We start from the raw sequence: 14,282 nt of genomic DNA, 5'->3' as shown, positions 1-14,282 counted from the left end.
GACCTCTCTGTATAATCTGTCTGTTGTCGGTGCTCTGGAATACCTTCTCGCCATGAGAATGCGTTCTCATCTTCGCTCATATGATTGAAATGACACAGTCAAACATCAGAGGTCACTGTTGTGCTTCAATGGCACTTTTAATAAAACAGACATTTCATCCTCACAACAGCAATGTCTGGACAGAGAGGGCAGGGGGGGGGGGGGCTGGGTGAGGGTTCCCTCTGCTGATAGGCTGGTTGCTCCTGATAAGTGAGAGGGAATTGGATTAAGAAAATTGAACTGTGCTGTTGAGCACAGTGTGGGGAAGATGGAGAGGGGTGTGTGTGTGTGTGTGTGTGTGTGTGTGTGTGGGTGTGTGTGTGTATTGAACTGACTCATCTTGGCTGGCATTTATTTCTCCCCTCGTGTCTTTTAAGAATGATAATATAGCGAAGAGAACCCTGACCGCAAATGTACACGCTCCCCTCCCCCTCACATATTTACAGAAAAAATTAATACATTCAGTTAATTCACTAGGTAACAAAGCTAATTAATCTGTGTTTTTAGCAGAAATCACATGGTTTCACATCCAGTTTTCAAACAGACTAGTCTTTCTGTTCCATTCCTATAATCTTTAACCACACAGTCCATCATTAGGTTTTCTATCGATAACCGACTCACACACAAATCCCCCACACACCCCCTCTTAAAGACTGTTAAATCCCATTTGCCCATATTTATAACTATTTACAGAAGCAGCAATCTAACTATCACAAAAACCCACCCACCCACCAGTCTCTTTTGCCCCTCCCCACACCCACAAAGCCCCCCTCCCACCTAATAGAGAAAAAAAATATGACACCCGTCTTGCCGCGCTGTTCCATACACTGCCCACATCTTACCCTGTTCTAAAAGAGCATGCCAAGTTAAACAATGAACACAGAAAATGTCTCTATACAGAAAAAACACCCTTAAAAATGTTTTTTTTTTTTTTTTTTTCCCTTCCTCCTCCCACAATGGTGGACATGGACATAAGACAAGATTTCAGTGGCAGCAAATAATCGTCATCTTGCTCCGTTTTGGGATTTTTTTTTTTTTTTTTAGTGCTGACATGGGCCAGGTTTAGTCATAAGAAAGTCCTGTCATGGGAGTTTAAGGGGGCCATGTTATGAACTGTGGGAGGGCAGTTTTTTCCAGGGTCTCTGAGTTAATAGTTGGCCAAGGGGCAGTTTGAGAAGGGAGGCGAGGGGTTTTGGACGGGAAAGGAGAAAGTCTTTTAGAGTAGGGGATTTATTTTTTTTCGTTATTGATTTTGTTGTTTAGTTTTTTTAGAGTCAGAGGTGGCGGGGACTGGGGTGGCCGTTGTGGTACAGCTTCTGCTTGATGTGGACCATGTTGCCGCTGGAGTCCTCCAGTTGTCGGAGCTGGGCTCGGCGGCGGAGGTCTCGAAGGTTGCAGAACTGGGGCAGCCATGACCAGGACGGGGTATCTGGAGGAAGGAGATGAGAGGCAACAGGGCTGTCAGAGGAGGCAGGTGCTACTGAAGAATTGGTTTTCTGTTCAAAGTCAATACCATTTGTTCTGATTCAAAATCTAGATCAGATTCCTCAAAATAGAGCATAGCATCACAAGGTAACCAATCAATCAATCAATCAATTATGGCATCTGGCACCGTGGTTTTTAACCACATCATAAAAAACATTACAAAAAAAAAAAGATTGATAACATTTTGGATAGCTACAGGCCTGAACAGTGTGTACCCTCTGCCTTTGTTTGACAGTTGACAATAGAGACAGACAGGAAACATGGGGAGAAAGTCAGGTAGTTGACATGCAACAAATGTCTGAGGCCAGAATCAAACTGGGGAAGTTATGATCACATACTGTATGTATCTGTATGTGTCTGAGCATTTTAAACACTCAAACAAAGGGACACATGCCAGTATTTCAATGACAAAAAGACATAAACTGGAAAAAGACTGAACTGGCAGGAAGCAGAACATTGAAGACATCAATTGCCTGCAGGAAAGGAAGGAAACGCCTCCGTATCAGCAGTGCAACACAGAGGATGACGAGTACTGATATTTTATCCAAATCACAAGATATCAGAATATTGATCATTTCCTTTTCTGTTTCACTACTTGTACTCACAAGTATACATGAAAATGTGTAATCACAGATTGTCATTTATAGCTAACCAACATTGTCTCACTTGTGCAGTTGTGCAGACATGTGCAAAGACAACTGAATGCAGGCTTTCGCCCACACCAAAGCCAAGTAGCTATAAGACACACTCATGAGATCCAGACACACAATAGTGTAAGATCCTTCTTAGCCTGGTTTTGTGGCTCTAAATCCAGTTAGAGGCAGACAGGACACATCAACAACCAGCAACACAGAGGACTAATCCAAGCGCCTCTTTGTCACTCAGTTTCTTCTGGAATATGTATGAATAGTTTAGAGCTAGGCTGACATTAGCCCGTCAATGTGTCCTATCTCTGATATGATGTATGCCTTTTTAATCGTCCTGCTCAGTTTCAGTGGAGAGATGACAAGTCCCATGATGGCCTAAGTATTGGTTTTTCTACCCTGACAAAAACACAATTCTGAGCAAAAAGTTGAATATGTATTTTATGGTCAAATTTTAAGTGAACCGAGAATGGGAAAGCTTATAAATGCAGGTCATGTGTCTCTAAATCATGTCTTCCATACAACATTTCATATTTTTCAAAGATGGGCCAGATAAACCAAAGAATGATCCAGAATTAAATGCCTAAAGTTCTTTGCACTCCATGGTACACTGCATAAAACTGATTTATGAGCTCCATACAGACCTCAGACTGAAAAAGCTGATGTTTAATATGTCTTTTAGCAACCAGCTTTATCACAGCTGTAATAACTTTTAATTCTAGGAAGTAGGGGTGAGCTTTTTGCAATGAGGCCAGACCCACAGAGGTGACATTGAAAAATTGGATGACAATGGTAAATGGCACAAGTCACTTCAAGTGCACCATGGCGTTGCCCTTGATTCTCCACATTTGTGTTTAGGTGGACTGGGGAACGTGTGACTGGGCATTATTCCTCTACAGTCAAAAGGATGTCACAGGTGAGACTAAGGCTAAACACTCATTTTTTAATAGAGTGTCAAATGTATCTTTCTGCAGCCACCATACTGTACTGTATATGCAGAATTCACAGGCTTTACAACAGAGAGGCCAACCTGCCGTGAAATGAGTGACTGTCCGGAAACCAAGTGGGATTCCATGAATGTGTGGTGTATAACGTGAAGAGGGGAATGGCGGAGGAGACATTCGTGCTTGGCAGGTTATAAACTGGGGCCGGCGAGGCGGAGCGAGGTCCACAGAGACAGCAGAGAGAGAGAGAAGGGAGAAGGAGGGAGAGCCCCAGACTGCAAACCCAGTAGCAAATGGCCCTGCTAGAGGATGAGCGAGTGGGGAGGAGGGGGTGAGGTGTTGGGTGGAGGGGAGGTGAGGAGGGAGGGAGGGAGAGTTATTTATAGCTGTGAATGGGTATGCTGTCCACAAGGACTGTTCTGAAGGGTATCCAAAGGAAAAGGGGCAATGAAGACAGGTTTTTCTCATTTGAATAAAAGGATGGAGATGGAGTCGGGAGAAATGATAATGCACTGCAGAAAGTGGGAGGTGAAGATTTTTGTTTTCTTCTTTGCAAAAAGAGACTGGTATCAAATATTCAAGAAAAAAAAAAAAAAAAAAAAAAAGGAAGGAAGGAAGAGAAAGGAAAGAGGAGGAGCTAGAGAGGAAGAGGGAAGAGGAAGATGGAAGGAATGTGTGTGTGTGTGTGTGTGTGTGTGTGTGTGTGTGTGTGTGTGTGTGTGTGTGTGTGTGTGTGTGTGTGTGTGTGTGTGTGTGTGTGTGTGTGCGTGTGTTTCTCGCTTGCCATTCCAGCTGCTCTCTCTCATTCTATTTATAGCTCTGGCAGAGAGATTGTGTGTATATGTGTGCAAGTGGGGGGTGGGGATATGACAGCATCTCCATCCTGCACCCCCAACACACACACACACACACACACACACACACAAACACCCTTCCCCGCCCTGTCAGCCTCACCTTCACTCCTCATCTCGGGGAGGCTAAACGACTCTGACCTAGCATCGACGTCACAACTGAAACACACACACACACACACACACACACACACACACACACACACACAAGCAAGGGGATATTCCCTCCCAGTACAAAAGAAGCAGCCTATGTCCCCCACTGTATAACTGCTGCTAATGAATGTGGATGTTCCCTCCTCTCTGGGTGTTTTTTTTATTTTTATGATGATGTATTTTACACTGTTGTACTAATGCACTGGAGAAAACAGCATTGTCTCACCCGCTGCTGCAAAACCTTCCACACCTCTGCGCAAAGCAGGAGCCTGCAACTATCAAAGCCTGTGTAATTCAAGCACCTTTTTTATTGTAGCAGCATCTAAAAAACACTGAAAAATCTGAGGAACACATGGCATTTTCTATCCTAAAAACCCATATTAGTGATAACCATCAGTCTTTGATCGTTGCTTGATTGTTTCCCATCCTTGCCTGAGGAGCTTTTCCAAGTATCCAGGTCACATATCGCCTACTTTAGCATTGTCTTTAAAACTGATGATCCAGGCCACCTCCGCACTACATCCTGTTTTTAATCGTGTTCTGCTTACATTCAGTATCTCTAAATTTAGCTAATTAGTGCCAACAGAAAATGAAAACTTTGGCAGTGTTTCCCCCTAGATTTTAATCCTGGCAGGGTCAAGAAGCCTGTGAAACGTGCATGGCCATTTGAAACTAAAACACTGTAATCCAGGATGCTAATACCCAGCATCAGTGAGCATTTTGCCAGTGCTCTGAGATGAATCCTCTGCGTTGTCGGCGGCTGATGTCTCGTCAGCAGAGCGCCACACTATGAGGGATTTCATGCTGTCAAGTCACGATTTCACATGTGTGTCTAATAGCTGCTTAGCTTTAATGTCACTGAAAGCTTTTTATTTCTTTGCCTGCGTCTGCACAGCCCCACAAGCCAGATGATACTTGTGAACTGTACACCACATGTTCTGTCTCATTAAATCTGCTGCATTCCTTTTTCTTGTACTAAAGTAACATGCATCCTTCATCTGTCAGGAGGAGATGGTACGAGAAATGAAAAAGATATTTCAGAGGGAGACGGTGATGACAGGAGACAGGAAATTAAGGAGCAACTATCAGACTCAGTTGGATTTAAACACATGGTATGTGGGAATGTAGCTTTCACTACAGCACAGCAGATGGTGGGAGTGAAGTCATTTCTCAATCTTTGTTTCTCAGGCCTGCTTTGAAGCGGTCTCAGTAACTGCTATTATCACACAAAAGCAATGCTTGTTTAATAAAAATGATACCTCGGCCGGAGTTTCTCCTTGGACAACTAATTTTTAAGGTAGTACTGCATATTAATTCACGGCAAGACACTTGATGTTTGTATCCGTGGCTGTGGCTTTCTGCAAACCTCTAGATTTAATCCACATTTTAAACACCGTGTGAATCAAGGTTTTTTTTTTTTTTTATTCTCATGTTTTTTCTATTCGTCATGCTGTCCACTGTGTAGACACTCTCATCCACATTATGGAGTATACTGAGTTTCCATATCACCTGAACTGGATGACTTTGGAAAATCATGCAAACATGCAGAGAGCACACATGTAACACCATACAGGGACCTGCAGGGCCAGAGCTCAAACGGGGGACCTTATGCTGTGTTGTGCGCAGTGCTAACCACTGAACCACTGCGCAATGGTAACATTCTCTGTGATTGGGGTGGACACACATTTCTTACCTTTTTTGTTACCTTTTTTTTTGGATGGGACGTATTACACCTTTATCACTTGAATTCAAGTAGAAAAGGCACTGAACTATCTCTGCCAACACTTAAAAGCTGTGAAAGAGAAAAGGCTTTTTTTCACAGAAGACATTTAATGTGTTACGGTGGGAAAAGCACAGGCGTAAATAATAACATTAATGATGGCCGAATTCTATTTAGCTACTTCAGTCTCAGGGTCGTGGTATTGTGCATGCCCCCTTCACTGACTTACTGGGACACTTGAATAGAACAGAGTCATGGTTAATATTATTAGTGACAGCTGTGCTTCTCATTCCATGACAAGTCAAAATGTCTGCTGTGAAAAAGGCCTATAAAACAACCTATATTAGACCCTTTCTGACTCAAACAAGGGCCCCAAATCCATATTTCCTGTCTGTGTAAATGGGTCAAGACACCATCCTGGCGTCTAGTCTTCAGTGCAAGTTTTAAACTGCTAAGCTTTAGTGTACCAAGAACCAAACAGGTTTCTATAATAAGTATATGAGGAAAAATGGACAGCACTGCCATGTCTGTGCATTAACCATGGAGCTAGAGCCAGCAAGTAGGTAGTTCAGGGGAAACAGCTAGCATGGCTCTGTCCAAAGCTCAAAAATGCCCCTACCACCATCACTAAGGCTCAATAAATAATATCTTGTATCTTATTTGGTTACAAATGGCAAGTTGTGGTTTTATGGGGATTTACATGCTGGAATTATTTCCTGGCCAAGCACCATGACAGGTGTTGTTTTTGTTACCTTGAGGTTGGCAGGCAACCAGCTGATACTCTGGGAAGTAACTACAACCAAAATAACCGGTTTAATTTTCCTTGACTTGAGTGGACCATAGTATTTGAATAAATTCTCTGAAAAGCTTCGTAGGTATCAGTAATATGGTACCAGACCAGTTTACTTTTGATTAAACTGTCTTTATGGCCCCCTCTGTCTTGTGGAGTACTCCAAGGGTCGATCTGGGGTGCCTGATTATTCTCTATTTATATACTGTCCTTGGGGAATATCATCCAAAGATAGATTTAATTCCATTTTTATGCAGCAGACACTCTGTTTCAAAGCCCAATAAAGCCTTGTATTATAGATGTATCCTGCATTATGTCATGTCTCTCTCATAATACAACCTAGGCGTCTCAACATTTCCTCCAGCTGAAAGACTCCTTTCTGTTCCTTCCTGTACCTTTACTAGCACTTTAAATCTTATGTGTTATGAGGGTATCCTATCAACAAACATTAAGAAGCCAAACCTCTCAGGTCTGTCGTTAGATATTTAAGAGGCATAATCATGTTTCATTTAACTAGGGCATGTCACTAAAATTAGATTTTTTTTTCTTTTACTTGCTGCCCTGGAGAAAGTCATTCATGCTTTTATCTCCCCCAGGGTTGATTGTTGTGACGTGCTTGTGGTCTTAGCAGGAGAAACGTCAGCATACTACCGTTAATTCAGAACACTGCCCACCAGGCTAATCACACTCTCTAAGAGAAGTGGCCAAGTCACTTAAATCCTTGTCTCCCTCCACAGACTGCTCTTCAATTTTAGACTACATTTTAACATTTTAAATCTCCTTATTTGATTGACTTGTCAACCCCATGCGAGCCTGACTGCTGTTTGAGATCCTCTTTCAGAGCCCTTCGAATGATGCCCATGTCTCTCCTCAACACCATGGGAGACCTATGTTTACCATCTGGGCGCATCAGCTGTGGAAGTCGTGCCTGAGAATCTCAGACTAGCAAAATCAGTGTCGTTTTTTTAAATCCTTCCTCAAAACTCACTTCTATCTTCTCCTATTTTTAATTTATAGTTTTAATTAATACGTAAATTACTTGATAATGTATTTTCAGTAGTGTTATATAAACGTTTATTCTTAACATACACTCATGCATAGCTAAACTTCCAAATTCCAAACATTAGTAACCTATGCAGGTATACAGCCATGAAAGCAATGATCACGAATGTAAATTGAGGGGGATTGCCATTTTTCCCGTTAGCTAACTTGTAGGCCTACCCTTCAAAGCTATTTGTAGTCTTCCCAATTAGGTTTAACTCAGGGTTACATCATCTCCATTATTTCAACTCCTATTAATATTCTATTCCACTTTACTGCATTGCTTTGCTACCCTGCTCTTGCAGTGTCCCCAATTAGATCATTAAAAGTTTAACTTAGTATAATACAACGGGGCACAGAAGTTAGCAGAGAATTGTGTCAGACCTGCCTTGAAATACTAACAGCTTTATATTTAATCCAAATCACTGCTGAAAAGTCATTCAGCCAAACATGCTGTGAAGTGATTTTGTCTGACATCAGCTGTCGCAAGGATATCAACTTTTCTATTCAATGCTAACAGAATATTTTAGCTAACGGACTAATACTGAAACACCCACCAGGGCATGGCACTGAGGTACAATGATTACACTACAGTATTCCATCAAAATGAATTAAAGAATGATATACTGAGGTAAATCTGCTATGTTTGTGAAAGAAATACAAAAGGCCATTTTTTTTCAATCATTTGTTGCTGTGGTTTAGTTTTTTATTTTTCCCACTGTGACCAACATCATATTATATACTCTGAATATGTAGAAAATGATCATTACCATCACCTCAATTTCATAACACTTTTATTTTCGGGGGGGTCTCCATTATTAGAGTTCTCATTAAGGAGATTTCATGTTGTCTTATAAGATAATTTTGAGTTGAATTACACCTAATGGTGATGCTGTTACTTTAGCATATGACTACTGCCGTTTCCTGAAAACAAATTAAGAGGATTATTAGTGAAATAAGGTTTCAAGTATTTAGGCTTTCCAAAAGAGAAGACAGCCATTTAAATTCAGTTTTCACCTTTACTGATAACCTACGTCTGAATCATCACACAGTTGGAAGGTTTAGCTATAATTTTCCAAGAGGTTGCAGTAAAGTGAGAAAAAAATCTGTGAGAAGAGCCAAAAATGGGCCAAGCAATGGGGGGAAGGTCATTTTCCAGTGCTCCACCAACTGCTGTGCTAACCTGGCAAGCGCTTACACATACAGAGACATGGTGGATACACATATTCCTCCATACAAGCATTTTGTGAATAAGATGTGCCAACACAAATCCTGCTCTGAATTATAGATACTTTGTTATTTCACCTGAAAAATTTAAAATTATTCAAATTTTTATTCCTGTGAACATCTGATGACATGTTTTTTGCCCGTCATTTAGCTGTACATTCACATCACAGCACACACAACCGAAATGATCGGAGAAAGATTTGTGATACTTTAGAGTCCACTGAGCTCTTGTGTGAGTTGTGTCCATGTGTAGCTGCAGCAGACAATGTCCAGCTTACCATAGTAGCGGCTCGCCCTCCAGGCCCTGACGGCGCAGTGTAGGACTCCGTCCAGCCACAGCAGCAGCCAGCTAATGCAGAAGCCCAGCAGCAGCCCCAGCATCAAGTCCATCTCCTGCTTGGTCACACTGTCACTCACAAAGTAGTTCTCTGATGAATCCACCAAAGAATGGTCCCCATCGTATGGGATTACATAGTGGACATGATGCCTGGAGGACGGACAGCCAGGGGAAGGTGATGAGAGGGTTAGGCATACGTATATATGAAAAAATCTAAATCAATTTTGTGTCCTTGTAAGAGCCCTTAAACCAACATATAATTGTATGAATTAAACAAACAAATGGACAATTCTCAGACATCTCTATGACATACAGAGGGCTGACAAATTTGCCACTTGTCTGTATAACCTTACCTTGAAAAAGGACCTTCCAAATTTCCTTGACCCTGAGGACCTTGGACACTTTTGGACTATCTACTGTATCTATATCTATCTATCTATCTATACATCTAACGGTTACAATGAAAATAATATCTTTATATACCCCTTCTAACTCAAATGATGTCTTGAAATTTAGAAATTTTAATCAGATTGCACCAATTTGCACTTTGCTGGAACCCCCTGAAGGACCCTTGGGTGTCTCCAGGCTGCACTTCAGGCAGGGAAGTTTATGGTCGGTTTGTGATTGCGAATCAGCAGGAAAAGCTCATGGCCTGAAAAGTGAATGAGCAACACTTCACTTCATCCTTCAGTGACTACTGTTGAGGTGCCTTTCAGCAAGGCGTTGACTCTCATATTTGGATATGGGAGTCAACGCCTTGCCAGGCACCTGCCCAATAAAAACCTTAAAATGTTGCCAATACAAATATATAATGTAGTCTGCAAGTATTTCTTGAGTTATTTTATAACTAGCATTTATTTTATCAAGGTGGGCTTCATCTTTTTCATGTCATTTTGAAATTAAAGTCCCATTTTAAATTCAAAATAAAGACTAGAAAGTCACTTTAAATTTGTTCCAAATAGGATAAACATGAAAGGGCTCAATTTGAAGCCAACTTTAATTGTTTCCAACAGATTCCACGGGGTGCGTGATTGCTACCAGCCAGGTGCTCACATCCCAAAGCAGAAGAAAGACGAACTGTCGCGAAAAATTTGGAAATGTTACGCTGATAGAATTTTTCTTTTGAAGACAAATGATCAGTAGTAGATCAGAGAATACATCAGTCTGCTGCATCATAGCTAAGGCATGACATGCATGACAACATTACATGCAGCTCTGTATATTAACCGTTGCAGCAGCGACTGCTCAACAATCATCAACTTCCTTACATTCCCTTTGCCACAGCACTGACTCCGCTGTAAAGCAGATACATCCAGTTGATATAAAAGTCTCACTATACTGCTATAACCCGGCCTGCTGAGAGGGTATGAAAGCTTTTAACAAAAACTAACAACACAGGCAGTTCTGACAAACACAGTGGGAGCTGAGAGATTTAACTCCTGGAAGTGAGCACTGATACACGCACACACTTTGGGTTAATACACCGATAACAGGTTAGGACTGATGCAGGTTTTCGAAGGATTTTTACGAAAACTTTTCATAACGAAAGAGAAGTCCAGCAATTTAGTACTGCACTTCTGAAAATGAGACCGATTTTGTTTTTAAAACAAATGTATGCTCAAAATTTAAGCAGCAGAGGCGGAGATATCCTGACCTTTAATCCCTAGTATGGGCCAAACTCCAAAAACGCCGGATTCTACATTTTCTGTAATGCAACGTGATAGCGCCTTTCATTAGACGTACCCTGCCTTGCGAAGGCCCACATCTCAAAACTCCGCACCCCGAGTTTGTAACCCACGTTTTCCCACACGTCATCCGCTTTGCTCATCTTTATCGCTGACTGACATAACATGCTGTCTTTAGTAGACTGGAAGTACGTGCTAATGTTTTCCGACTTGTTTGGCGCAAACCGAGGACAAAGTGAGAATCAATAGCAGCTCTAGACAAAGAAAAAAATCTCCACCTACAGAAATGCGACTTCATGAACAGAAAATCCACCCACATTGTTTGATTGACAGATGATCTCTGGGAATTGCAGTGCAGAAACACAATAGCACTTTGAACTGAATCTAGAGGGGGGGAAAAAAAAGAAAGACTGATCTTGCAGATTACCACCTTAAGTATCTTACTGAAGAAGTATGGCCACAAGGGGGATCAAACCCCAACTATTAAACCTCTCTGACCTGAGCCACGCTGCCACCGAGGTCCATTAACATTTTGCACAATAAACGAAGCTAAGCTATGTGTAAAGATAAGACAAAATCTTCTGCCATGTTTTCTTTCTTTTTTCCTGAGGAGGGCTTTTGCACATAAACCAGTAAATAAAGTAATGGATTATTTAATGCTGCCTGTACATCTCCTGTTCTCCTGTGCCGTACAAATCTTTGAATGTGTGTCTTTATTTTCTTTTATTAAAAAAAGAAAATCATTCAGCGAGAGTTTTAGGAAGGAAAATGCCTCAATAAGAACATTTAGATCATCGTAGGACAACTATCCTGCACGACACCAATGGGGGTGCACTCAGCATAACACACAGCCCGATCCTAGATCTGCTCTCTGCCACAGAGGCTGCTATTGTAGGCCAATCTCCGGCCCGTCAGAGAAGCTACAACTGCACCCAAATCAGAGCGCCGAGGATGCCAGATAAAATGACACTGGCTGTGTCCTCAAGCCTGATAAGGTGGTATGTGGTTTTTTTTTTTATCAGTGCCTATGCATTAAACAAAGGCTTATATAGCAGACAAATGATCTTTTTGGTGTAATAGATAAAGAAATCACTGCTTAATGATTCTGATATTACTTTTTTTTTTTGCTACATTTTGGAAATTGTGCTTGCCATCATAATCACAGCTATTTTAGCAGTAGCAATGATGACATATTACAAAATAAGACTGTCAGTGATGCATCATCTCATCATAAACCCTGTGACTCCAAAAGTGCTTTTTTTTTTTTTGTCTTGATTAGTATATCACATGACAAAAATCGGGGTGAGTTTATCCCTCTCTGATAAGCATAATCTAATAGCACCTGATGATGAAGGATTTCTGGATTTCGAGGCTAAGGCTATAGTGCCGTTGCTGGTTTAAGGTGCATCTGTTCCACTTGCACCAACATGAATAGTGACATTTCCCTTCCCCCGAATCACTGATTCTGTCCTCATGGCTGTAGCTAGGTTGCCTGTAGGACACGGGCCAATCAGGATCCAAGATCTGAGGACAACACAGGGGTGAACCTATTGGCTAAAAGGACTCTTACTTTTAATCTTGTTCCAACATTGTTGCCATGACCTGGCGCACTGTAGAGATTTAGCACCCCCCAAAAAAACATAACAAAAAAAAAAAAACAAAAAACAGAGGCCCACCTGTGTCTCTGCTCATCCACACAACCTACATCCTGCCGTATTGCACGCCTACTGTTGATGGAAAGTGCATATTAATGCAGATTGAATCCGAATGAATATATTAATGAGTGTCTTGCTGCTGTCCCCCCCCCCTCTCCACTCCACACCTGCTCTCACCGTGACAGCAAACAGCAGGTGGGCTGACGGGCGGCCGGTAGCCCCCGTAGCGCCTCTTAAGCCACCACCACTTTCCCCTCGGCGCCCATATCCTCGTTACTGGCCCAGCAGCTTGATATCCCCTGGTCCGCACACTTGATGCTCGGATTGTTTTTTGGTTTTTTTTTTTTTTTTTTTTTTTGCGCGGCCTCATATTGCTCACAGTCCATTACCTATTTATGGCTCCGACACACACCTTCGTAGGGGTATATGCAGCAAAGCCGAAATCCTCAGCCGGCACATATATACACACACATACATACATATATGTATATATATATATATATATATACATATATATGGCACAGGCCGCCACCAAACGCGTCGCCGGACTGTCTGTTAGAGCGAACAATAAAAGCTCAATGAAAACATCCGTCGCTATGTAAAAGCACAGACGGGCTGGTATCACGTTGGCTTGGCGGCGCTTCGCCGCCAGAAATCTTGGAGGCCTCTTCGGCAATTGAGAAAATAAAAAAGAAGGAGAAGAACAAAAAAACAAAAAACAAAACAAAAAAAGCACACACAATATCATGTTTATGCCAAATATTGCACGAGGACGATGGCATTTACCTTCCACAGTTGCAGTGGCAGACGCGGTCCTCCCCTCGTAGATGCGGTAAGATGTAGTTGTGAAAGCGATCCAGTAGTGCGTTCATGTCCATTAGGCAGGCTATCGCCTGCAAAGAACCACGCCAGTCAGCCGGGACATGTCAAGCAATAGGCTAAAGGCTCTCCCTACAGACAGCGAGGGATTCTTGCCACCACCACTAAGACACACAACAACAATAAGGATCATAACCGAAGCGGGCAGGAGCTATCCTTGGTAGATCCTCCCGATTTCTAAGAGGGGGACCCTTGCCTCCAAACGGACTCGGATTATTTATTTATGGCAGCAGGTAATTGTAGGTAGGCTAACGTACTTCCACATGTCACTGATAGGCCCTGCTGGAAGCGGCTCGCTCCCAGATGTCACACATTTACGGCACATTTGTGACCCCCCGATTAACTATTAGCCTCGCTGAGTAAGAGAGAAAATCACACTGTGGCTGAGGGAGGTGAACGTGTCTTACCATTACAACTGAAGCACCAAGAATCATAAAAATCATGGTGGTTGTGATCATATGCATCAAAACTTCCAAACTGGCCGCCGTCCTGTAGCCCCGGGGTTTTACCCGCGGCGGTGGAGACGCTCCGGCTGGGCTCTGGGCGCTCTGTCCCGGCAGGAGCCTCTCATGGAGCCGCCGCGCCGCTCCTGGCTCCCCGTCCCTTCAAACTGCCCGGTCTCCCTCCGTCCCCTCCTACACACGGCAAGCCGCTCTCTCAGCCCTCACTGCGCCCTCTCCATCCAAGTATCCCTCCCTCCCTCCCCCCCCACCCCCCACCCCCCCACCCCCCCCGGTCTGTCGGATGCGGCTGCCGCTCGCTCCGAGGAGGGAGTCCTCTCCTAATTACCGATGCAAAAGGGATCCGTTCTTCCGGGCGCCTTTCAATCTTT

At 42.7% G+C, this 14,282-nt stretch overlaps 1 protein-coding gene across 1 annotated transcript; it reads right to left on the bottom strand.

Moving 5' to 3' along the window:
* Positions 1–846: 846 nt before the first annotated feature.
* Positions 847–14,077, bottom strand: tmem240a (transmembrane protein 240a). Its single transcript, XM_040153505.1, has 4 exons — positions 13,858–14,077; positions 13,358–13,464; positions 9,173–9,381; positions 847–1,468 (listed from the first exon to the last, which is right to left on the bottom strand). Exons 1-4 carry the CDS (start codon positions 13,912–13,914, stop codon positions 1,314–1,316), a joined length of 528 nt encoding a protein of 175 aa, XP_040009439.1. The 5' UTR covers positions 13,915–14,077; the 3' UTR covers positions 847–1,313.
* Positions 14,078–14,282: the final 205 nt, after the last annotated feature.

The sequence above is a fragment of the Xiphias gladius genome, chromosome 18 (assembly GCF_016859285.1).
Source record: "Xiphias gladius isolate SHS-SW01 ecotype Sanya breed wild chromosome 18, ASM1685928v1, whole genome shotgun sequence".
NCBI classification, from domain to species: Eukaryota; Metazoa; Chordata; class Actinopteri; order Istiophoriformes; family Xiphiidae; genus Xiphias; species Xiphias gladius.
The sequence above is the reverse complement of the archived record's forward strand: the minus strand, read 5'-3'. Positions and strand labels throughout refer to the sequence as shown.